The sequence below is a fragment of the Leiobunum rupestre genome, chromosome 6 (genome assembly GCF_980474605.1).
Source record: "Leiobunum rupestre chromosome 6, qqLeiRupe1.1.hap1, whole genome shotgun sequence".
Taxonomy (NCBI): Eukaryota; Metazoa; Arthropoda; class Arachnida; order Opiliones; family Sclerosomatidae; genus Leiobunum; species Leiobunum rupestre.
The window spans coordinates 57,740,534-57,765,895 of NC_143389.1; the positions used below are offsets into that span (position 1 = coordinate 57,740,534).

The following is a 25,362-nucleotide window of genomic DNA, read 5'->3' on the forward strand; positions in this document are numbered from 1 at the left end:
GGTTTTCAACCGAGCTCTTTGGTTTCACCCTCCATAAAAAACTTGTTGAGGTTAACGGTAATAGTTAGTGTAGGGAGCTATTGTCTCGCGTGGCATGAAGGGCTTGCCACCACCCGGCCACCTGTATTAATGGCTTTAAAAGTCCCATGATGACTTAGGCCTAAGGTGGTGCCTAGTTGCGTTGATATCTTATATACGCGGTCATTGTCATACTTATAGGTATGATGTTAGTTATAGTTCTACTAGTAGTCCTCATTAACCTAGCCAATTATGAGTTTTAAAAGAATTTTAATTTGAAGTCCTACTTCTTCGTTTATGTCACTTATGCTGTTACCGAAACGAAAGCTGTCGTGGCGACGGGCGGGTTGCAGCCCTCCTAACCTTGATCCTTCGCCTCACAGCGGAGAAAACTCTACTTCACGTAATTTTGGAGAAAAGGGAATTTTGTGGGCTCCAGTATTCGTCCGGGAACGGAACAATACGGGTGACGTCATCCATGCACTTTCACTTCATAGGATGACGTCAGGCCTTATTACCCCCCCCCCCCCCCAATACGTTATACCTTTCGCGTAGAATCGTAAGCCTGAAAGAAAAAATAATTTGAAGTGATCATCCTCTATCGGATGAAGTGAAACGCTGGCGAGAGAAAAATTATAAAAACAGGATGCTGGTCGGGTTGAGGTCTCACAAATGCACTCTCGATCTTAAGGCGACGAGCATCGCAACTCGGCCCTTCCAAAGCCATTCTCTGGTCTCTCTGAACCAGTCTTTTCGGGAACTCGTACAAACCGTCTTACACTCGCTCAATTTATAATCGGAGAAAGAATAACGCGCAGTCCTGTATCGGAATTAACCCGCGCGGCGAAAGTCCACGTTGAAAAAACTGGTAAGTTTCTCATTTATTATCCATTTTTTTCACGTTTTTATCTCATTTTTACTATGACCCCATTGTATCAAAAACGTTGCGTAACTAAGTTGACCAAAACTCCCCATCGTGACAATTTCGACATTTTTCTACGAATTGTTTTTATGATATTTCTTATTAGGTTAACACGATTTTATATATCTTAGATGTATGACAGAAGAAATACATTATCTACTAACTTTCCAAAACTATTACAATATAGTTTATAAATAAGTACGTAGATAGCTAACCAGTTTCATTTCTAAATTTTACGTCCTGTAAGTGTTAAGCGCTAATGTGAATCTTATGTAAGAATTCCAGTCCTACCCCAAACATACGTCGATAACATAAGAAGTAATTTAAATCAAAATTCAAAAACTTAGTTACCTTAAACTTGAAAAAATGGCGTTTACTATATATTGTCATGAATAAGGCGAAGGTACATTTTTCATTTTTATAGCAGCGGTGCGCGGTCTCATAGCAAAACTTAGTAAACACCAATTAGGAGTAAATTTAAGTAATTTGTAAAAATGGCGTTTACTAGGTTCTGACATGGGATAGGCGAAGTGACTCGAGCCTACGAAGGTTCGTGCTTCATTTTTATAGCCGAGGTGGATACTCGTCTCGAAATATTGATCTTAATTTAACTGCCAATCATGACACACTTATAATTATTTTTATTAAAGATTTGAAGTTAGTTAAAACTTAGTTCGTCCTAATTTTGATGAGAAAAAATCTACTGATATTTTATTTATTTAATATTATTTAGCGACTTGCACAAGTTATAAGTTAGAACAATGAGATGAGTAAAAACAACGATATTTAAAAGTGCACAAAAATTTGTTTATTGGACGAATAAATTTAAAACCCGACTAGTTTATTGTTATTATGATTCTGGAATTGTTTTCGGTCTAAAGTGACCATGAAAGTAATCACGTTTGGTAATTAAAATGAACTTTAAGGTTGGAGTATAATGTCCAGAAATTTTAACTTTCGTGACTCTTAAAATTGATTCAGATTCTAAACTGTTTGAGGCAGTTTGTTTGAGTTAAGTTTGATACTTTTTCGTTAGATTTTCTTTTAAACTTTACAGGTTTTTGTAATCTAAATAGTTAAATCTAAAATGTACTTATTTAATTCAACAAAAATAATTTATAAATATTTTATATAAATTTAAAATGGGATACCATTTAGGGATTTTAATTAGAAATGGTATAAATATATAAAATTGAAGCTAGGGAACTCCTCGATGAAATAAATAAAATTTGAAGGGAACTCCTCGACAAAATAAATAAGTAAATAAAATTTTAATTTATGCGTTAATTAATTGGTTTACTAACGAAATGCAAGGTAGACAGTCCGTTTAAATTTTATGTGTAAATTGTATGTACGTGGACCTTGGTTTTTTATTAGATTTAACTTATTTGATCCCGTGACCTCAAAAACGTCTACGGCATTAGCGCGTCAATAATTTATGCAAAATGTGATCAGTACGCTTAAGAGTAACGCGTGGGGGATCTTGTTGCTGCCTTGTCGGATTGGCTACGATTATCAGTTTGGGCTCGACTAAAGGTTATCTATTTCCGATAATTATCGTCATATCGATGAAAAAAAAGAAGCGCCGATAATCACGATTTCTCCAAAATATTTCTTTATCATAAATGGAAAACATAGATCTGGTGATTAAAGTAAATGATCCCGTGGTTAGAGAACCAAATATTGAATATATTAAAACTTTTCGATCACGCTTTAGCCTTGGGATTTTTATTGGAATCTTTTAATTTTCGAAGACGCGCTAATATGGCGGCAAACGGGAGAAAGTGAACTGAATTGGGCTTTCCGTCGCTAGGCAGCCACGAAGCCGAAGAGATCCCACGCAGCTCGCACCTCGCTGCCCGGCGTGAATGAAAATTAACGCGATGAAAAGGCGCTTTAGTGGCGCGTCTGACCCCATTCGTGGCATTGATTTCGCCGCTTCCCCATTCTCAACCTTTGCCACCCGCTCCCTGATGTTGCTTTTATACGCCGATGAATTTTCTTTTCAATTTTACGACCACTATTATATGATTTTACCCTCCTGACACCGTGAGCCACTATGCCTAGTCCCTCACTTGCCCGAAAGAGGTAATCAAATGGTTCCTATTGAGCCTCAGGTTTTCACCGGGTTTTAAAATGCCACGATTGTTCTAAGCTTTGCGCTTAATTTCCACTAGCGGAACGTACAAAGGATTTTACGCTCTTAAAGAAAAATACATTTTTACGCGTGATAGTGGACACTAACAAGGAGACGACCCGAGGTGTAACGCACCGATTTAGTTTGAACCAAATCGGTGCGTTACACCTCGGGTCGTCTCCTTGTAAGTTTAATGCTTAGTTTCCATTTGAACGTATTTAGTTTAGTTTCAACTAGAGCGTATTTATTTTAGTTTCCACTAGCCCTAATTAAGCTTAGTTTCCACTAGTGCGTATTTAGTTTAGTTTGGTTTCCACTAGCGCGTATTAAGCTTAGTTTCTATTAGCGCGTATTAAGCCCCATTTTCATGCTCGCTGGTAGCGGATAAAAATCGTCAAAATTCGCTTCCGCTACACGCAAGCGTGAAAATAAAGCTAAAATATCTGTTTGAAACAGATCGACGCGGAAAGTGAAAAAGTGTATAGCTGAAGCGGATTTTGTAGAATTTTACCCGCTACCAGCGAGCATGAAAATGGGGCTTTAAGCTTAGTTTCTACTAGCGCGTATTTAGTTTAGTTTAGTTTCCACTAGCGCGTATTAAGCTTAGTTTCTACTGGCGCGTATTAAGCTTAGTCTCAACTAGCACGTTTTTATTTTAGCTTAGTTTCCACTAGCGCGAATTTAGTTTAGTTTCAATTAGCGCGTACTAAGCTTAGTTTCAATTAGCGTGTATTTAGTTTAGTCTCAACTAGCACGATTGAAGCTTAGTTTCAACTAGCGCATATTTAGTTTAGTCTCAATTAACGCGTACTAAGCTTAGTTTCCACTAGCGCGTATTAAGCCTAGTTTCCACAAAACTTTTCTTACACTCTTAAAGATAAACACATTAGTACTCGCCCTAGTGGAAACTAAGCTTAATGCCTAGTTTCCACTAGCGCGCGTACTAAGCTTTTACTAGCACGACGCGTCACCTAACTGTGGAGTGAAGTGGGGGCTGGTCACCCCGTTTCTGCGCCTTTTGGAGGGTTGGGTGGCTGTCAGCAATAAGGTTCTCTCGCTGCCCCTGCCAGTTTAGTCACCTGTCTGTGCTGTTGACGTTAGCGCAGGGCATTCTGATGAGACCACCGGTGATACGCGATGATATGATATCCTAGGTGCTCCGGTAAATTAATTTCTGACCACCTAACTTTGGACAAAGAAAAATACATGATGACGGGTGCTAGTGCTAATTAAGATTAACGTAGATCTTTGGCTTCGACGCTCGCCATCGTGATGTTTTTTCCTAGTGAAAACCAGCTTTAAAAGCGAAATATATTTTCACGATTGAGCGGTATTTATCTACGTGATAAATTTAAATGCACGAATCTACGTATTGTTTTCTTTGGTTTCGTTTTTATTATAAATACTTTTATGTGAAAGTCAACATTGTTTACAAGACGAAATTTTGTACGTCGTTATAGAAAACGAAGATTTAATTGTACGCGTTGCTATGTTAGGGGTAATTAAACACTATTTATGGGTTTAAAATTTTTTATTATAATTATAAAAAATAATAATTTGAAATTATTTATTTTCATTTAAAACTAAATTCTTAAAAAAATATACTGCTTTTATAGTTGAATAATTTGAAATTTATGGAATTCTTTCCCCGATTTTGTCGCAGTTAAGGAAAAGTTTCCCATACGTTAGTCAAGTATGTATTTATTTATAGTTAGAGATAATGACTATGTGGCTCCTAATCTCCCTCATGGCCCCTCCTTACCCGAAAATAAATGAAATCTGCCCGGTATCCAGAAATTCGTCAAGGGGGGGGGGGGGTCGAAGTACGTGAATATTAAGAGGGAGGTCGAGAAGGGGTGGAAATTTAGTACAGTCAAAGGTAGGCCCAAGGGGGGATCTGGACCCGGAAACCCCCCTTGTCTACGCCACTGGCACACATCGGTGTCGCTTTCCTCTCCCCTCTCGGCTGAAGACAACATGGCAGCGGGTCGTGTGGTCGTACCTACAAATCTTTTAATTATTTTTTTCAATTTTGTGCACCCCCCTGAAACTTAAAGGAAAAGTCCAGGTTGGGTAAAACTTGAGTCTATTTGCCAGATCATGTTTAAATATACTCAAAAATATCAGTCGTAAAATTGTATCTTTTTTTAATGACGAGAAATTAATTTTTAAACGAGCGAAATTTACCCGCCAAGTGAGCTGCCATTTTCTATCGCCGTCCCTCCGCAGACCGCACGCGGAGCAAGCGCGCGCGGGGAACAGAGCGCTGTAACTTATAGCGCGAACAGCGCGTGATTAAAGTCCTAAAACGTCACCGCGAAACAAAATGGCAGCTCGCTTGGCGGGTAAATTTGGCTCGTTTAAAAATTAATTTCTCGTCATTAAAAAAAGATACAATTTTACGGCTGATATTTTTGAGTTTATTTAAACATGATCTTGCAAATAGACCCAAGTTTTACCCAACCTGGACTTTTCCTTTATATCCTGAAATGACCACTTGTAATTGGTTTTAACAAAGCCTCATCTTGCTAAAATGATTCAGTCGACAAATTGTTCGTTTATGGTCGAAAAATGTAAATAGAAAGAGGTAATAGAGATATGGTGGTCTTGACACACTTGTCTCTTGGAAGAGGCAGACATCCTTCGGCTCATCCTTTGTACCCTCCTGCGAGTAATTTTCCCCGGCGCTTTACTAATGAAAACATAACTATTAACACCACACGGGAAACTCGCTTTGCAGATACGGCTTGGAACATCCTTCCCGTCTTAATCTTTCGGCGGCAGGCCGTCTTATCGTCCTTGTTCCAGCCCAGCCGACAAATTCAAGAAAATTAAATAACGGGTTAAGCGCATTTTCATTAATGATTAAAAGAAAAAGGGTTAAATTATAATCGCGCGTACCATTATGATTTATTTTTTTTATTTTTAGCGGACAAAAATTTGCATAAAATTCTTCAATGAAAAATAATGGACTCTTAGGAATAACAACGGTTTTTTTCTTTAGTGCTTGACGAGGAAAAAATTACGCCCGCTATTTAATGGTTTTCGTTTTCAAATATTTCGAAATTGTTTTTAACTCGGCTGGTTCTGTCTCATTTGCCAATTAATTTTAATGGAATTTCGAATGTTTACAGGTTTATATAATAGCAGAAGTATATATCCTCTTACGAGTGAAGTAGACGAGACTCTATCTTAATAATGTGATTTGCTCGAAACCTTCGCGGGCTACAGTTTATTTTTTAACATATTTTTCGATACTGATTTTCTAAAACTAATTACATTGGGGGAAAGTAAATATAATATATTATTAGACAAACGTATTTTAGCGTAACCTGTTCATTATTTTGCTTTTCCAAAATGTATGAAGGTTAAGCGTGAGAAATGCAACTTACTTATCAGACCTTCCAACGCCACCCTCATTGGCCTCTTGCTCGAATTTTCACTAAGATCGTTAAACGAAGATAATTATAATCTTTAATATTAGTAACCTAACAACCATAAGTAAGACACTTGGCCAGCTGTTTAAAGTCGCTCGATAACTTGGGCCTAAGGTCTCGCCTAAGGTGGTGCCTTGGGTATTAGCTTAGCTAATTATTATTATTATTACATTTTTAACTACATCCAAAATTTGTACACAGTGACCCCAAAAAATATCACCAAGGGTTAGCCAAATTCAAGGGGTGTTCACTTTCTGTAACCGGAATACAAGTCCGTAAATTTGACTGTACTAAAGGGATAACGTAACTGATTACGTATTTAGAATTACCAAAGGCTGTACTCAGTTTTATATGACTGTATTCGGTGGACAGAGTTTTAGTGGTTAGCCCTTCGACCAAATTTAAAAAGCCATATAAATGAAAACCAACGCTTAATATTGGCATAAACAAATAATGAATTATTGAAAAGGAACATAAACCTTATTATTGAAACCCTCTCTTCATTTATACAATAATATTTTTTTATTTTGAGTTATAAACACGTTTTCCTTGTGCTATCGGATTGGTTGAATTTGAATCGATAAAAAAGAACAAAGGTTACAGCAACAGTATATAGTACCTCATAATTACTCTACCTGATGATGTATCATATTTAAACTACTCTGGGTAGTAATATTTTCCCGAAGGTCTGCCAGAGCGAATAGCATATACTTCTTTCATATTATACACTTCTGGGTGTAATATGACTTCATAAATTCTTTTAAATTCGCTTTGACTACCCAGTAAGCCTCTATATTTTAAAAAGATATAAACGAAATATTTTATTTTCCTTTAAAATCCCTCACTCAACATTAGATTAGATAATTTCTTAAATTTTAAAAACTGTAAAGAGGAGACACAAATTTTTCGTCATAATTTTTATCCCAACTTGGCGTGACTTGAAGACTAATTTTGAAAACGCGAGAGATTGAAAAAAATAGCTGGCTCTTACTTTTTAATTCTTTTTGGCAATTTTAACATTTTCAGCTCACGCTTGACTTATTTTATGACGTCTTTGACAGCGTGCGCTATTATTATGGCGGCTCACTTTTCCTTCCATTGTATATCCCTCAAGGCTTACACGCATACCTGTATAATTTCTTAGGATTCGTATAAAAACGTGATTTTTCTGTTTCCGCAGATTGTTGGATTGTTTGCGGGAAGCTCGATTATGAATTCCCAAAATGTCTCGTTGGTTCTAGCTTTAACTCTAATTGGTAAGCATTTTTTACAATGACATTTTGTCTCGTTTCTTGTCAGTTTTCAAGTGTTATAATTGTCTTTCGTTTTTGGCCTAGTGTTGTGCACTTTTGGTGACGCTGCGAATCGAGTGCGAAGATGGGGAGATGATGGAAGTGGTCGTAAAGGAGGGCGTGGTCACGGAGGAGGCGGAAGTGGAGGTTGGTCGGGAGGAACCCAAGGCGGAGGAGCAGGTGGAGGAGGAACAGGAGGTGGAAGCTGGTCCGGAGGAAACCAAGGTGGAGGAGGTGCTGCTGGTGGAGGAGGAAGCCAAGGTTTTAATGATGGAAAATGGAATCCCGACCAAGGAGGTGGAGGAGGTGGAGGAGGAACAGGAGGTGGAAGCTGGTCCGGAGGAAACCAAGGTGGAGGAGGAGGAGGAGGAGGAGGTGGTGCTGGTGCTGGTGGAGGAGGAAGCCAAGGTTTTAATGATGGAAAATGGAATCCAAACCAAGGAGGTGGAGGAGGTGGATCTTATAATGATGGAAGCTGGTCAGGAGGCAACCAAGGCGGCGGCGGCGGCGGTGGAGGTGGAGGTGGAAAGTTTAGAGGAACTGCTGGCGTAGACTATCCGAGCTATAAGGAAATTCCAAACACCAATTTCAAATGTAGTCAAGTGCCATACGTACCGGGAATGTACGCGGATGAAGAAACTCAGTGTCAAGTAAGATCAGTAGCAGCCTCTATTCGGGGGTAGATATATCTAGATTTAATTTATTATCTTGATTTTTAGCTGTACCACGTTTGTCACGACGGACGCAAAGAGAGTTTTCTTTGCGGACCGGGAACCGTTTTCAACCAGCAAATATTGGCCTGCGATTTCTGGTACAGCGTAGAATGCGATCAGAGCTCCAAGTTCTATTACATAAATCAAGAGATTGGCGTGGCTGGGGCAAAGGCCAGTGGCGGCGGTGGTGGTAAGTCTTTTGGATACAAGCCCTCTCCCGGACCTGGCCCCATCGATGGCGGCGGAAACGCCATCGAAACAAGACCCCAAAGTAGACCACCGGGTGTACCCGCCCTGACACCCAGCATTCATCCCGTATCTATTCCTCGACCCGGGCCTAATTACCAGCCCGGAAATCAGCCCCAATCGCCTTCTGCCTATCCACGCCCGGCTTCCCAACCAATACCTCAAAAACCACTTGCCGGATATCCAAGTTCTGGTCCAAGTTATCAACCCGGAAGTCCACCCCAATCGCCTTCTTCCTATCCACGTCCGGCTTCCCAACAGAAACCTCAGAAACCACTCCCTGGATACCCAAGTTCCGGTCCAAATTATCAACCCGGTAGTCAACCCCAATCGCCTTCTGCCTATCCACGTCCGGCTTCCCAACCGAAACCTCAGAAACCACTTCCTGGATATCCAAGCTCCGGCTCAAATTACCAACCCGGAAGCAGTCCCCAATCGCATTCCGGTCCTCGTCAACCACAGCCAGCCTACCCAAAGCCACAAACACAACCTCTGCCTGCATACCCACATTCTCCTCGACCAAGTCCAAATTACCAACCCGGAAGTAGTCCTCAATCATCTTCTGGTCCAAGTAATCCACAACCAGCCTACCCAAAACCAGCCTATCCAAAACCACAAACACAACCACTACCTGCATACCCACAATCTCCTCAACAAAGTTCAAATTATCAGCCTGCAAGTAGGCCCCAAACGACTTCCCCGGCTTCCCAAGGTGGCCCCTCGTCTCAATCCCGGGGCCAAACGCCTTTCACTCAACAGAAAGAACAACTACCTGGATATCCAAATCCAAATTACCAACCCGGAAGTAAGCCCCATTCGGCTTCCAGACCTAACCATCCAAAACCAGCGTACCCAAAGCCTCAAGTACAACCAGGATATTCAAAGCCCAAACCACAACCAATTCCTGGCACAAATCCAAATTATCAGCCCGGAAGTAGACCCCAAACACCTTCCGGTCTAAATCCAAGTTACCCGTCCGGAAGCAGACCCCAATCACCTTCCGGTCTAAATCCAAGTTACCCGTCCGGAAGCAGACCCCAATCACCTTCTGGTTCAAGCCCAAATTATCAGCCCGGAAGTAGGCCCCAAACACCTTCCGGTCCAAGGCCAAATTATCAACCCGGAAGTAAGCCCCAAACAACTTCCGGTCCAAGCCCAAATTATCAACCTGGAAGTAGGCCCCAAACACCTTCCGGTCCAAGCCCAAATTATCAACCCGGAAGTAGGCCTCAATCACCTTCAGGTCCAAGAGAACCCGAATATCTTGAGCAGCTGCCCATTGTAGAGCCCTCAACCAAAGACACCAATAAACCCCCGATTGATAACCTCCCGCCTTTTAATCCTCGACCTTCAGGACATCAAGGTGGCGGCAGCACTGGAAGTTTTGCCGGTAGCTTCGGCCATGGAGGCTCTGGATCATCTCAAGGACAAGGTTCACCAGGAGGTTACGGACCGTCTGGGGGACAGGGTCCTTCAGGAAGTCGTGGACCGTCTGGAGGTCAGGTTCCCTCGGGAGGTTACGGACCATCTGGGGGACAGGGTCCTTCAGGAGGTCGTGGACCGACCGGAGGACATGGTTCTTCTGGAGGTTACGGACCGTCTGGGGGACAGGGTCCTTCAGGAGGTCACGGACCATCCGGCGGACAGGGTCCTTCAGGAGGTTACGGACCGTCTGGAGGACAGGGTCCTTCAGGAGGTCGTGGACCATCCGGAGGACATGGTCCTTCTGGTGGTTACGGACCATCTGGTGGACAGGGTCCTTCAGGAGGTCACGGACCATCCGGAGCACCGTGGGCAGGAGGCCCGTTATCTCAGACGCAAATAGGCTTCGGTGGTCAACCACAGGGCACCATGATGATGATGGGTGGAGCAGGTGGAGATTAAAAATTTGAAGGATAAAGTTAAGTTTTTCGAGAGTTTGAAAAGTACGAAGAACAATATTTGGCGGCTTAAACATAATTGTTTTTAAAAAAATTATCATTCAACGTACAACGAAGTTTTTTTTCTTTGTAATCCTGTGCCACTTTACCTTTTCTTATTAGCTCGATTATTGAATGGATAATGACGAGATCGTTGCCACGCGTGCTATCACGCGTCTATAATATTGATCGTTAAGGATAGCAAGTGTCATACTTATCGAAAAAGATTATAGACGTATGGTGCTATTATTATTATTATGTTTTTTGTTGAAAAAAATTATATTAAAACTGTTTTTTGTTTCATTCTTGTTCTTTGATTTTACCTTTGCGAGTAAAATATGTAAATAAAAGTTTTCATAAAACTAATTTATTCGTAATCATTTTTCTAATTGCAAAATACACTCGTGCGAAATTAAATGACCAAAATTCAAATGTTGCTTCGCCATCTCCTAAGCGTTGAACGAAATAGACGCTTCAATGAAACCAATCCCGGACATTCTCTCTATAGGAAGTATATTCACACAAAGAGACTGAACAGCCAAGCTACTTGGTTCTTACGCACTTGGGCTTAAAGCGGTGGCAGAATTAAGAGCTAGTGTTCACTGGTACTTAAAGCTGTACTAGAATTAAAGGCTTGTTTTCACTTGGGCTTAAAGCGGCGCCAGGATTAAGGGCAAATTTTCACTTGGGCTTAAAGCGGCGCCAGGATTAAGGGCTAGTTTTCACTTGGGCTTAAAGCGGCGCCAGGATTAAGGGCTAGTTTTCACTTGGTCGTAAAGTGGCGCCAGGATTAAGCGATAGTTTTCACTTTGGCAGTTAGTTTTCACTTTGGCAAAAACTGCCGCAACTATGAGCGTCGGCTCAAAATTGTGTTAGGCCTGGGATTTTGCGAATCAACGTGACATTTATGGTTTTCGGGGAAATGAAACCCATTCTTAAAGGGAATATAACGCGTTCTTTACGTAAGACCCAAGCAATTTCAGGTACTACCCCCGCAACAAACCAATAAGCAGCGCAAAACTCGTCAAAAGCCATTAGTAGAATCAGCATTGAACTCTTTGTGGGGGTGACAGAAATACTACAGGTCTTCAGTAAGGGATCCGTGCCCCTAAAAAGGGGTGACACTCATTAAAAAATAAATACATTTTCTTAAAGTAGCTTTACGGTGTAGTAATGATGGTTCACGGGCGACATCGACCTTATAGTGACGCGATGGTTATGATTCCATAAATTGAATCTATAACCTAGCTCTGGCTTGAGTAAGGATCGTAGTTCGGTTGCTGGGATAATCTGGTAACCAACCAACCGAAAATATTTTGTTCCGTTATCCCGAAAGGAAGTTCGGCCAAGCTAAAGCGAGAGGCTTTTCGTTGAAGTGTCAATTTGAGTTCGTTTTCAGTTGGTCGAGATGGTAAGGATGTCTCGATTTCAAGTGCCTGTCTAAGTCCCTCCTTCTGACCAGGATTTTCCCGCAAAAGTTGCAGTTGTAAGGATTGCTGTCTTTGGCGTGCAGCCTGACGTGCTTGTTGAGATTGCTGGGATCGCTGAATGGCCGCGCGCAATGGGGGCATTTTAACGGCTTGTAACCCGTGTGAGTCCGCACGTGAATTTTAAGTCCGTACCTTCGCGAATAGGCTTTCCCGCAGAAGTCGCACACGTGACCTCTGACGGAGGTCATCGTTGGATGTTTTCCATTCTCAAATTTTGGCGAAGTGCTTTCTCTAATTCGGGGTAAGGTCACGAGTTCGCTGGTAGGCTGCGAAGGTACGAAAGGTGAAAGACATCCGTAGTACAAGTGAACCTTGAGAGGGTTGGGTTGCTGGTAGGTTGAGCCGCATCTATCGCATACGTATCTAGACGGTCCTAGAGGGAAATTAGACCAGCATTTAAGTATATTTCTTTTTCGACAAACCTTGTACGCGTACACCTCACCACGGTACAAAATTGTGTACGCTTTTTTTTCGCCTAACGGTGTTACAGTGTCAAAAAAACGTTTTTAAAATGTTTTTCTTCTGAAAGGTCTTTTGAGAAAAATGACCTGGTGCATGTTTGGAGCTAATAACATTAACAGGATAGGGAGACAACTATTAAGAGATGTGTTATATACTTTGGATTATACTGATTACCATAAGCTCATGACAAAACAATGAAAAGTAACGTTTTATCAAGATTTTATTTAGGTTTCCAAGAACGTAGGAGCTAGAAGTACTACCTAGGCATTTCGAATTGAAACAATAAACGCCATCTGTTGGTGACGTGTTTTTAAATATTTTTCTTGACATAATTATTGAAATCCTACCAACTAATTAAAATAATAAAATTGTTAAATTCCGTTTTACTAAAGTTGCTAGAAAAAATTTAACAGTTAACACACGTTTCCTACAAAGATAAAATAAAACGTCCTGACCACCGATACTAGATGGCGCTATGAAATTGGGAACCTAGAGAGCTTCCTTTTGAATGAGGAGGTTGTGCGTACACGTTCTCTGTAACTTAAATGCGTCTGTGGACTTACCTTGTATATGCTTGGGTTCGAGGAAAGGCATAGGTATTTTTCTGGGATAGTCACCAGAAAACCACACTTTTAACTCTTGACCTTCGTCGATGGGTTTGATGACCCTTAGCTGAACGGTGGGTTCGTCGCTGGTGTCGGCGTCTGACCCTGCCCAGATAACCTCGCAATTTTGCTCTTGGCAATCGGCCGCTGGTCTAATCAGACTGATCCAATTGCTGCAACTGGATGGCGTGCTATTGCAAGACGGACTCAAAGCCAGAACCCCGTTCGATTTGATCACCTGAATGGTTAATACGTTAAGGTTAAAACTAACCGTCTATTTATTAATACTTAGGTAGAATCAAAGATATTACAGAACTTTGCGATTGACGGTTTTGTAACGAAGTGCTTAACCACTTCCAGCACGTGACCTCCGAAAAATCGGCTTCCATCAGTCGCTGTATTGTCCTATCACGGCCAACTTTGATGAGGCGCTGTTGCGCGAACAGCGCGTTATCAAAGTGGGCCGTGGTCTTCTCCAGGCTTGGAAATAAGCGGTGGTCACTGGGTCAAAGACCGGTTTATAAATAGCTCGGACCAGTTTTTTTATTCAAAAGCTAGGTTCACTGGTCCAGTGTCCAGTTTATTAATTCAAGATTCACTGGCCAAATAGACCAGTTTAGAAATAAACCTTATTTCCAAGCCTGGTCTTCTCTATAGTTGGTTACCATGGTTACTATGGAGCTAATTTTTTCTGAGTTCCGGCAGGAAGTGGGTAAACGCTTTAAGCTAGTTTCATTAATATCTGATACACGCGCAGTTAGACCAAAAAGATGAGGATGGTACTTTGACTTGTTACATCACCGTGACCTCAGTGACGTCAGCTTAGGCTTTCCTTTGTTGTAACAAGTACCATCCTATTAGTTATTTTTAAGGCCGATAGATGGCTGGACGGTTATTGAAATTCACTTATTGACTACGCGCGAGGCAGTTATTTGGAATATATTATAATATATTATATATATATATATTATAATATAATGTAATATTTGGTTCAAGGTATATATTGTCTCTGGTAGAATGACTATGTTGAGACGATTTTATGCGTCGCGGCCAACCCCCCTTGCAGTCTGCCAATACGCTCTTCCCCTTACGAGTCATTACGATCCCATTGGTTCCCTAAAATGTACGTTTTGTGACGCGATTGAAACACATGTGGCTTATGTTTTTTCCATACCCCCCCCCTCCCCCCTTTCAAGTCAGAAGAAAACTCGACCATGGTGAACGCAGTCGTCTCAACAATATTTATATAAATTTATATACAAAGTCTGTTCAGGCCTGAGAAGACAGTATATAAATGATGTTTTCTGAATTCAGAATTTTTGTTAATTCAGCTAAGAAATTGGCTTCTTTTTGTAAAGCCAACAGGGAGCCGATTCTTATGTTAACCGTTTAATTATTTTGTTTAAAAATCCCAAACCGATATTTGTCATTTTTACAAAAACCAAGATAGTATGCTGGGCCTTCGTTTCTTCTGTTGTATAGTTTAGGTTCAAGAAGAATTACATTTTCAATTTAATAATATTTTATAAAATATTTGATAAAGAAATTACATGGTACACTTTATCCCCTAAAAATGTACCCATAGCGCTCTCAGTATTTCTAAATTTGTTCTTATCATTTTATTTTAATTTACTTTCTTGACGATATAGATAGTAATTATTTAAAAGTTCGTGGTATAGAATCGTATAGGTTCATATTCACCAGAATGTAATTCATCCTAACAAGTCAATACAGAACAAAGCTGAGGGAGTTCTTACCCCATCTAGTGTCAGACGGCAGTACTAAATCGGGTTTCGACACCGTAAGAAAACTAATAAACTTACTTGAAATCGTTCCAAACGCTTCTTCTTGTCTCGAATCAATCTCCAGCACTTCACTTCCGCTTTCTGCGGCAGAGAGCTGGACAGCGGTGCCAAGAAAGAACAGGCAGTGACCATCGTCTCTTCGTCTTGGTCGCTTAGTAATTTCTTGCCTGCATCATAAGTTTATAAGATATCTTTTACAACAGAAGTATTCATCAAGGCCATTAATGTTAAACATGCACCTTTGCAGGCTCGACCCATATCCTATACGTCTACACCGCGTTACGTCCCAACATTTATCGAGTTGAGGCACTTACAAGGAGACTACCCGAGGTAGTTATCACCGATTTTTTTGAAACTCAGGGGTTAGGTAGACCTTATGGTAGTATGAAAATTGCCATAGGGAAAAGTTGCAATGGGCTTTAGTTTTAGCATGGCAACCGAAAATGTTTTGGATCTCTCAAAACCAAAAAATCTCCATTTAAAAAAGCATGGGATTTTCTCGGTTTCACTTAATTACTTAAAAAAATTGAAAAATTTAAATTTTCAAAACTTACACAAAATGAATTTGACCTATTTTGGGTAAAATTTATCAAGGATTTTGGGTAAAATTGATCAATTTTGGTTAAATTTGAACAAAATTTGGGTAACCGAGAAAATCCCATGCTTCTTTAAAAGGAGAGGTCCAAACATTTTCGGTTGCCATGGGAAAACTAAAGCCTATTGCAACTTTCCCCTAAGTTGGGAATTTTCATACTACCATAAGGTATCCCTAACCCCCGATTTTTAACAAAATCGGTAATAACCACCTCGGGTAGTCTCCTTGCTAGTCTGACGGTGTTAAAAAAACTAGTGAATATATGTAATTATTTATAAACCGTATTTAAGTTATAATATGATGTTTTCACACCGAAACGTATTTGGCCAAATGCAACGAGAACCTGCAAACTAGTAATATTAGTAATAAAGGGAAATTAATACTTATCTCTTAAGAGATATATTAATTAAAATTTAGTTAATAATTAATAATAACAAGCGTTGAAATAAGAAATTTAATAAATAAAAACCTAATATGAATTTACCATTGACATCCATATAGAGGACAAACTTCCACGATGGGTCAAAGACGGAGAAGAATCCGGGCTGGTTATACCCGCAGGTGCCTGTCGACAAGTGCGGCGTGGTCCCCAGAACCGGCACCACCACCACCAAACCACCGCACCAACCGCGAGCGCACATAACATTTTCGCCTTTATGATAATCAGGATCAAAAATCGGATCCAATGAATTGTTAGGATTAGGCCAAAATACACTAGCTGCTGGCGCGCGTTTGAGGGGGAGTGATTGCGCTCCTGGTCCCGAATCAGTACCCTTTTGACTGTTAGCGGAGAGTCAACTTTTCTCTATGATTTCGTACGCCGTCAGATGTCGAATGTCCCACGAAGAATATATTCCGAGCCCCTGTTACCGAAAACTTCTCCTTTAGACGCGGTCCTTGCACGGATCTTTTTACTGCCCGGGTTTCGAACCCCCCTCGGCCATTTCCTCTCCGAATCCCGTCCCCATCCCGGGACGGGACCCGCCCGCGATGGGGACTTCAAAGAGGAAGAGAAACTGATGGGCCCATCGCGTCAACATTCGTCCATCAGCTGCTTAGAATCCCACACTTTTTAATTCCGCGTATCGTCTTATTACAATATGCAATCATTACCAACCATATATTGGATCTACGGGTCGGCTAAAATTCATATTTAGCTCTTCTTTGCACTAATATTCATTATTAAAAGCTTGTATTACCTTAAGTTCATAAGTAAGGCAGTAAGCGTAATTACTGATAGCAGAAATGCAAAATATTCATCTTCTTTTACTTCTAATGTTACTCGATTTATTATTAAAAGCTTGTATTACCTTAAGTTCATAAGTAAGTCAGTTAGCGTAATTACTGATAGCAGTAATGCAAATATCCATCTTCTTTTACTTCTAATGTTACTCGATTTATTATTAAAAGCTTGTATTACCTTAAGTTCATAAGTAAGTCAGTTAGCGTAATTACTGATAGCAGAAATGCAAATATCCATCTTCTTTTACTTCTAATGTTACTCGATTTATTATTAAAAGCTTGTATTACCTTAAGTTCATAAGTAAGTCAGTAAGCGTAATTACTGATAGCAGAAATGCAAAATATTCATCTTCTTTTACTTCTAATGTTACTCGATTTATTATTAAAAGCTTGTATTACCTTAAGTTCATAAGTAAGTCAGTTAGCGTAATTACTGATAGCAGAAATGCAAATATCCATCTTCTTTTACTTCTAATGTTACTCGATTTATTATTAAAAGCTTGTATTACCTTAAGTTCATAAGTAAGTCAGTAAGCGTAATTACTGATAGCAGAAATGCAAATATCCATCTTCTTTTACTTCTAATGTTACTCGATTTATTATTAAAAGCTTGTATTACCTTAAGTTCATAAGTAAGTCAGTTAGCGTAATTACTGATAGCAGAAATGCAAATATCCATCTTCTTTTACTTCTAATGTTACTCGATTTATTATTAAAAGCTTGTATTACCTTAAGTCTATAAGTAAGTCAGTTAGCGTAATTACTGATAGCAGAAATGCAAAATATTCATCTTCTTTTACTTCTAATGTTACTCGATTTATTATTAAAAGCTTGTATTACCTTAAGTTCATAAGTAAGTCAGTAAGCGTAATTACTGATAGCAGAAATGCAAATATCCATCTTCTTTTACTTCTAATGTTACTCGATTTATTATTAAAAGCTTGTATTACCTTAAGTTCATAAGTAAGTCAGTAAGCGTAATTACTGATAGCAGAAATGCAAATATCCATCTTCTTTTACTTCTAATGTTACTCGATTTATTATTAAAAGCTTGTATTACCTTAAGTTCATAAGTAAGTCAGTTAGCGTAATTACTGATAGCAGAAATGCAAATATCCATCTTCTTTTACTTCTAATGTTACTCGATTTATTATTAAAAGCTTGTATTACCTTAAGTCTATAAGTAAGTCAGTTAGCGTAATTACTGATAGCAGAAATGCAAAATATTCATCTTCTTTTACTTCTAATGTTACTCGATTTATTATTAAAAGCTTGTATTACCTTAAGTTCATAAGTAAGTCAGTTAGCGTAATTACTGATAGCAGAAATGCAAATATCCATCTTCTTTTACTTCTAATGTTACTCGATTTATTATTAAAAGCTTGTATTACCTTAAGTTCATAAGTAAGTCAGTAAGCGTAATTACTGATAGCAGAAATGCAAATATCCATCTTCTTTTACTTCTAATGTTACTCGATTTATTATTAAAAGCTTGTATTACCTTAAGTTCATAAGTAAGTCAGTTAGCGTAATTACTGATAGCAGAAATGCAAATATTCATCTTCTTTTACTTCTAATGTTACTCGATTTATTATTAAAAGCTTGTATTACCTTAAGTCTATAAGTAAGTCAGTTAGCGTAATTACTGATAGCAGAAATGCAAAATATTCATCTTCTTTTACTTCTAATGTTACTCGATTTATTATTAAAAGCTTGTATTACCTTAAGTTCATAAGTAAGTCAGTTAGCGTAATTACTGATAGCAGAAATGCAAATATCCATCTTCTTTTACTTCTAATGTTACTCGATTTATTATTAAAAGCTTGTATTACCTTAAGTTCATAAGTAAGTCAGTAAGCGTAATTACTGATAGCAGAAATGCAAATATCCATCTTCTTTTACTTCTAATGTTACTCGATTTATTATTAAAAGCTTGTATTACCTTAAGTTCATAAGTAAGTCAGTTAGCGTAATTACTGATAGCAGAAATGCAAAATATTCATCTTCTTTTACTTCTAATGTTACTCGATTTATTATTAAAAGCTTGTATTACCTTAAGTTCATAAGTAAGTCAGTAAGCGTAATTACTGATAGCAGAAATGCAAAATATTCATCTTCTTTTACTTCTAATGTTACTCGATTTATTATTAAAAGCTTGTATTACCTTAAGTTCATAAGTAAGTCAGTTAGCGTAATTACTGATAGCAGAAATGCAAAATATTCATCTTCTTTTACTTCTAATGTTACTCGATTTATTATTAAAAGCTTGTATTACCTTAAGTTCATAAGTAAGTCAGTTAGCGTAATTACTGATAGCAGAAATGCAAATATCCATCTTCTTTTACTTCTAATGTTACTCGATTTATTATTAAAAGCTTGTATTACCTTAAGTTCATAAGTAAGTCAGTAAGCGTAATTACTGATAGCAGAAATGCAAATATCCATCTTCTTTTACTTCTAATGTTACTCGATTTATTATTAAAAGCTTGTATTACCTTAAGTTCATAAGTAAGTCAGTTAGCGTAATTACTGATAGCAGAAATGCAAAATATTCATCTTATTTTACTTCTAATGTTACTCGATTTATTATTAAAAGCTTGTATTACCTTAAGTTCATAAGTAAGGCAGTAAGCGTAATTACTGATAGCAGAAATGCAAAATATTCATCTTCTTTTACTTCTAATGTTACTCGATTTATTATTAAAAGCTTGTATTACCTTAAGTTCATAAGTAAGTCAGTTAGCGTAATTACTGATAGCAGAAATGCAAAATATTCATCTTCTTTTACTTCTAATGTTACTCGATTTATTATTAAAAGCTTGTATTACCTTAAGTTCATAAGTAAGTCAGTTAGCGTAATTACTGATAGCAGAAATACAAATATCCATCTTCTTTAACTTCTAATGTTACTCGATTTATTATTAAAAGCTTGTATTACCTTAAGTTCATAAGTAAGTCAGTTAGCGTAATTACTGATAGCAGAAATGCAAAATATTCATCTTCTTTTACTTCTAATGTTACTCGATTTATTATTAAAAGCTTGTATTACCTTAAGTTCATAAGTAAGTCAGTTAGCGTAATTACTGATAGCAGAAATGCAAAATATTCATCTTCTTTTACTTCTAATGTTACTCGATTTATTATTAAAAGCTTGTATTACCTTAAGTTCATAAGTAAGTCAGTAAGCGTAATTACTGATAGCAGAAATGCAAAATATTCATCTTCTTTTACTTCTAATGTTACTCGATTTATTATTAAAAGCTTGTATTACCTTAAGTTCATAAGTAAGTCAGTTAGCGTAATTACTGATAGCAGAAATGCAAATATCCATCTTCTTTAACTTCTAATGTTACTCGATTTATTATTAAAAGCTTGTATTACCTTAAGTTCATAAGTAAGTCAGTTAGCGTAATTACTGATAGCAGAAATGCAAATATCCATCTTCTTTTACTTCTAATGTTACTCGATTTATTATTAAAAGCTTGTATTACCTTAAGTCTATAAGTAAGTCAGTTAGCGTAATTACTGATAGCAGAAATGCAAAATATTCATCTTCTTTTACTTCTAATGTTACTCGATTTATTATTAAAAGCTTGTATTACCTTAAGTTCATAAGTAAGTCAGTAAGCGTAATTACTGATAGCAGAAATGCAAATATCCATCTTCTTTTACTTCTAATGTTACTCGATTTATTATTAAAAGCTTGTATTACCTTAAGTTCATAAGTAAGTCAGTTAGCGTAATTACTGATAGCAGAAATGCAAAATATTCATCTTCTTTTACTTCTAATGTTACTCGATTTATTATTAAAAGCTTGTATTACCTTAAGTTCATAAGTAAGTCAGTTAGCGTAATTACTGATAGCAGAAATGCAAATATCCATCTTCTTTTACTTCTAATGTTACTCGATTTATTATTAAAAGCTTGTATTACCTTAAGTCTATAAGTAAGTCAGTTAGCGTAATTACTGATAGCAGAAATGCAAAATATTCATCTTCTTTTACTTCTAATGTTACTCGATTTATTATTAAAAGCTTGTATTACCTTAAGTTCATAAGTAAGTCAGTAAGCGTAATTACTGATAGCAGAAATGCAAATATCCATCTTCTTTTACTTCTAATGTTACTCGATTTATTATTAAAAGCTTGTATTACCTTAAGTTCATAAGTAATTCAGTTAGCGTAATTACTGATAGCAGAAATGCAAAATATTCATCTTCTTTTACTTCTAATGTTACTCGATTTATTATTAAAAGCTTGTATTACCTTAAGTTCATAAGTAAGTCAGTTAGCGTAATTACTGATAGCAGAAATGCAAATATCCATCTTCTTTTACTTCTAATTTTACTCGATTTATTATTAAAAGCTTGTATTACCTTAAGTCTATAAGTAAGTCAGTTAGCGTAATTACTGATAGCAGAAATGCAAATATCCATCTTCTTTAACTTCTAATGTTACTCGATTTATTATTAAAAGCTTGTATTACCTTAAGTCTATAAGTAAGTCAGTTAGCGTAATTACTGATAGCAGAAATGCAAATACCCATCTTCTTTTACTTCTAATGTTACTCGATTTATTATTAAAAGCTTGTATTACCTTAAGTTCATAAGTAAGTCAGTTAGCGTAATTACTGATAGCAGAAATGCAAATATCCATCTTCTTTAACTTCTAATTTTACTCGATTTATTATTAAAAGCTTGTATTACCTTAAGTCTATAAGTAAGTCAGTTAGCGTAATTACTGATAGCAGAAATGCAAATATCCATCTTCTTTAACTTCTAATGTTACTCGATTTATTATTAAAAGCTTGTATTACCTTAAGTTCATAAGTAAGTCAGTTAGCGTAATTACTGATAGCAGAAATGCAAATATCCATCTTCTTTAACTTCTAATTTTACTCGATTTATTATTAAAAGCTTGTATTACCTTAAGTCTATAAGTAAGTCAGTTAGCGTAATTACTGATAGCAGAAATGCAAAATATTCATCTTCTTTTACTTCTAATGTTACTCGATTTATTATTAAAAGCTTGTATTACCTTAAGTTCATAAGTAAGTCAGTTAGCGTAATTACTGATAGCAGAAATGCAAATACCCATCTTCTTTTACTTCTAATGTTACTCGATTTATTATTAAAAGCTTGTATTACCTTAAGTTCATAAGTAAGTCAGTTAGCGTAATTACTGATAGCAGAAATGCAAATATCCATCTTCTTTAACTTCTAATTTTACTCGATTTATTATTAAAAGCTTGTATTACCTTAAGTCTATAAGTAAGTCAGTTAGCGTAATTACTGATAGCAGAAATGCAAATATCCATCTTCTTTAACTTCTAATGTTACTCGATTTATTATTAAAAGCTTGTATTACCTTAAGTCTATAAGTAAGTCAGTTAGCGTAATTACTGATAGCAGAAATGCAAATACCCATCTTCTTTTACTTCTAATGTTACTCGATTTATTATTAAAAGCTTGTATTACCTTAAGTTCATAAGTAAGTCAGGTAGCGTAATTACTGATAGCAGAAATGCATATTATCCATCTTCTTTTACTTCTAATGTTACTCGATTTATTGTTAAAAGCTTGTATTACCTTAAGTCTATAAGTAAGTCAGTTAGCGTAATTACTGATAGCAGAAATGCATATTATCCATCTATTTATACTTCAAATGTTACTCGATTTATTATTAAAATTTTGTATCATCTTAAGTCTAAACTAAAACATAACTAATTTAACTATAACTAAATATTAAAAAAGGGAAAACATATGGCGAATAAAATAAAATAAATAACTTTATTTTATTAGCCATGTATTTTCAATTCTTAAATATTTAGCTATAGAAAAATTGCTTCACAATTGAATTTTGTTTACATGGGCTCGAATTGGAAATTTGTTTTGTAGAGAATGCGCAAAATTATTTAAATTATTCGGTTCTATTCCATAATTTTATTTCATCTTTTTAAATTTTGGGTTTATTTGATTGATCGATAAAATTTTTGGGTTTATCGTGTAGCTGGCAGCACCGTTCTGTCACGGCATTATATTGGATTTGCTTAAATAACATTACTATAAGTATGACACAAAACGACAGGCTGTCTCTCTTTAGAGTATGAAGAGTCGAAGGTTTTTAACAGACATAAATAACGTAGATGTGATTTATCATTTAAACGGTTAACTTTCCGAAAACAAACCATCGATATCTCGGTGTTCTATGTTAGTTTATAATATATGTGTTATTATATTCACGCAGATCAGCAGGCCTCTCACCCACCAAAAAACATCAGCCTTCAGGCTGGCCATTTAGAATGAATGAAAAATACTTTTCTCGCTATAGCTAGAAGCATAAGTAACACAATAACAATAAGTAAGACAATTGGCCAAATTTATTATCTAACTAACTTTCGGAGCTATTGGACAGACATTGACACCTAAATTCTTGCAGGTTTGTTTTATTAAAATATGAAATATAATCGTTTATTAAAAACCATTTTCAAATAAATTTTCGTTTCTTTATCTAGAAGGTATTAAAATGGTTATCGAAATTTTGTAAATAAAATGATCCAGGTAATATTCGGCTCTTAATTCATTGTAAATACAATTTTACCTTTTTTTACATTATTATTTGTATTAAATTATCGAATTTTCGAACTAAGATATGTGTCACAGAGTAAAAACATATAAAATTTCCTGCGATTTCATATCGATCAAAATCTAACCTCGGTCACAACTTAAATTCCTAAATTTTGGCTTCTTTACGACAAGTATGACCTTGAATTCTAACTATAGAGTAATGGCACTCCGTAGCTTGGTCCATGGTCGCCATTTTGGTCGCGATTTTTCATCTATAGGAGAAAGCATGTGTGACGTGCCGTGACGTCACACTGCCATTACTCTATTGACAAACGTTGAGGAAATATGCCAAATAGTTGCTGACGAATACAGCCCAATCCTGTTTTAATCGACAATTATATTTGCTTTAAGTAAACCAAAATTGTACTTATTAGCGATAATTAGAGAAGAATTCGATTACAAGTGCACGAAAATGCTTTGTTAATTCGCCATTTCGACAAGTTAGTTCTCATGGAGACGTATCGTAACCCTTCAACGTGATTCCAGAGGAAAAATCCAGATTCAACAATGGATCGTTTACGCCCGTGAAGCAGCGTGATGACGTCAGAGCGAGAGCGCCAGAGGGGAAATCTACGGCTTTTGACGTCATCATATCACTTCACGTGCGAACAAAATACCGGTGTCGATCCTATTTTTGTCAGCATCGTTGAATAACAACATGGCTGCTTTTCACATTGTACGTCAACAAGCCCAATAAACGTATTTCTAATGATATTAACCAAATTTAAGTACACACAATCCCCCCGATGTATTAACTATATTTTAAATATTAAATTTAAATTGAACCAATTTCCAAAACTTGTTGAGGTTAACGGTAATAGTGAGTGTAGGGAGCTGTTGGCTCGCGTGGCATGAAGAGCTTGCCACCACCCTCCTACGCATTTTAACCCGGCCACCTAAATTAATGGTTTTAAAAGTCGCTTGATGACTTCGAGGGGCTAACCACTCCCCGTAATCGGTGTACAAGCCTGTAACTTTGACTGCACTAAAATGATTACGTAAATGAGTACAGATTTAGCACTACCAAAGGCTGTACTCATTGGTAATCGGTGTACAGATTTTCAAAGAGTGGTTAGCCCCTCGGATGACTTAGCCTAGCTATTTATTATAATTATTATCATCTTGTACTTAATAAAATGAATTTTTCGAGTCACCTGGTTTTGTAAATAAATTAGTGAAACGCGAACACGTTAATTTAAATTAATTTTTAGACAAACCGAATTTTTCGAGTTACCTGGTTTTGGAAATAAGGTATCGAAACACGAACGAGTTATATGGCGAGTTGTGGGATTCCGCGAATAGGCCCTTCAATAAGATATATTCAGGGAAATAGCCAAGAAGTACTATTTCCGAGAGCCAGGACCTCCAAGTTACTGTTTATATAGTGCTTGTTAAACAGGTAGCTTTTTTGACATATTAAGGCTTAGAAAAAACACGATGTTTTATTGAAGCGTCTATTGTCCAGAAATCTCACTTAAATTAAAATTTCTTAATGCAACCGAAATCGTAGTTCAGAAATGACCAGTACTATCTAAAAATATAATATTCAACCAAGTCGGTCTTAAAGAACAATTATGTACATTTAAATTAACAATGCCGGTGAGAGCATGATATGTTCAATCGATTGACGTATCATGTGTCTTTGTACTTCTAACTTCCAGGAAACGATGGCGAGGAATTTCCTTCATCAGCTAATTTTTGATTGAAAGCCCTTCAAAAAGTTAAAAAAAAAACCATAACGTCCAGACTAGAAGTAGCGCTAATCGTAGAGGTCCAAGTACGTGGCAAGGGCCTTCTGGAACTGAGCACGGCTGGGAATGTCCTTTAGGTACTCCGGAAGGGAATTCCACATTT

The 25,362-nt window shown here is 37.2% G+C and overlaps 1 protein-coding gene across 2 annotated transcripts; it reads left to right on the forward strand.

Moving 5' to 3' along the window:
* The first annotated feature begins 610 nt into the window (after positions 1-610).
* Positions 611-11,050, forward strand: LOC149942745 (uncharacterized). Of its 2 annotated transcripts, XM_090177266.1 has the most exons (6): positions 616-886; positions 7,695-7,770; positions 7,852-8,130; positions 8,260-8,456; positions 8,526-8,709; positions 10,120-11,050. In XM_090177266.1, exons 2-6 carry the CDS (start codon positions 7,725-7,727, stop codon positions 10,647-10,649), a joined length of 1,236 nt encoding a protein of 411 aa, XP_090033392.1. In that variant the 5' UTR covers positions 616-886; positions 7,695-7,724; the 3' UTR covers positions 10,650-11,050. The 2 variants fall into 2 exon arrangements, with proteins under 2 accessions (XP_090033391.1, XP_090033392.1); XM_090177265.1 differs by having other exon boundaries at positions 611-886; positions 7,852-8,456.
* The last annotated feature ends 14,312 nt before the right edge of the window (positions 11,051-25,362 follow it).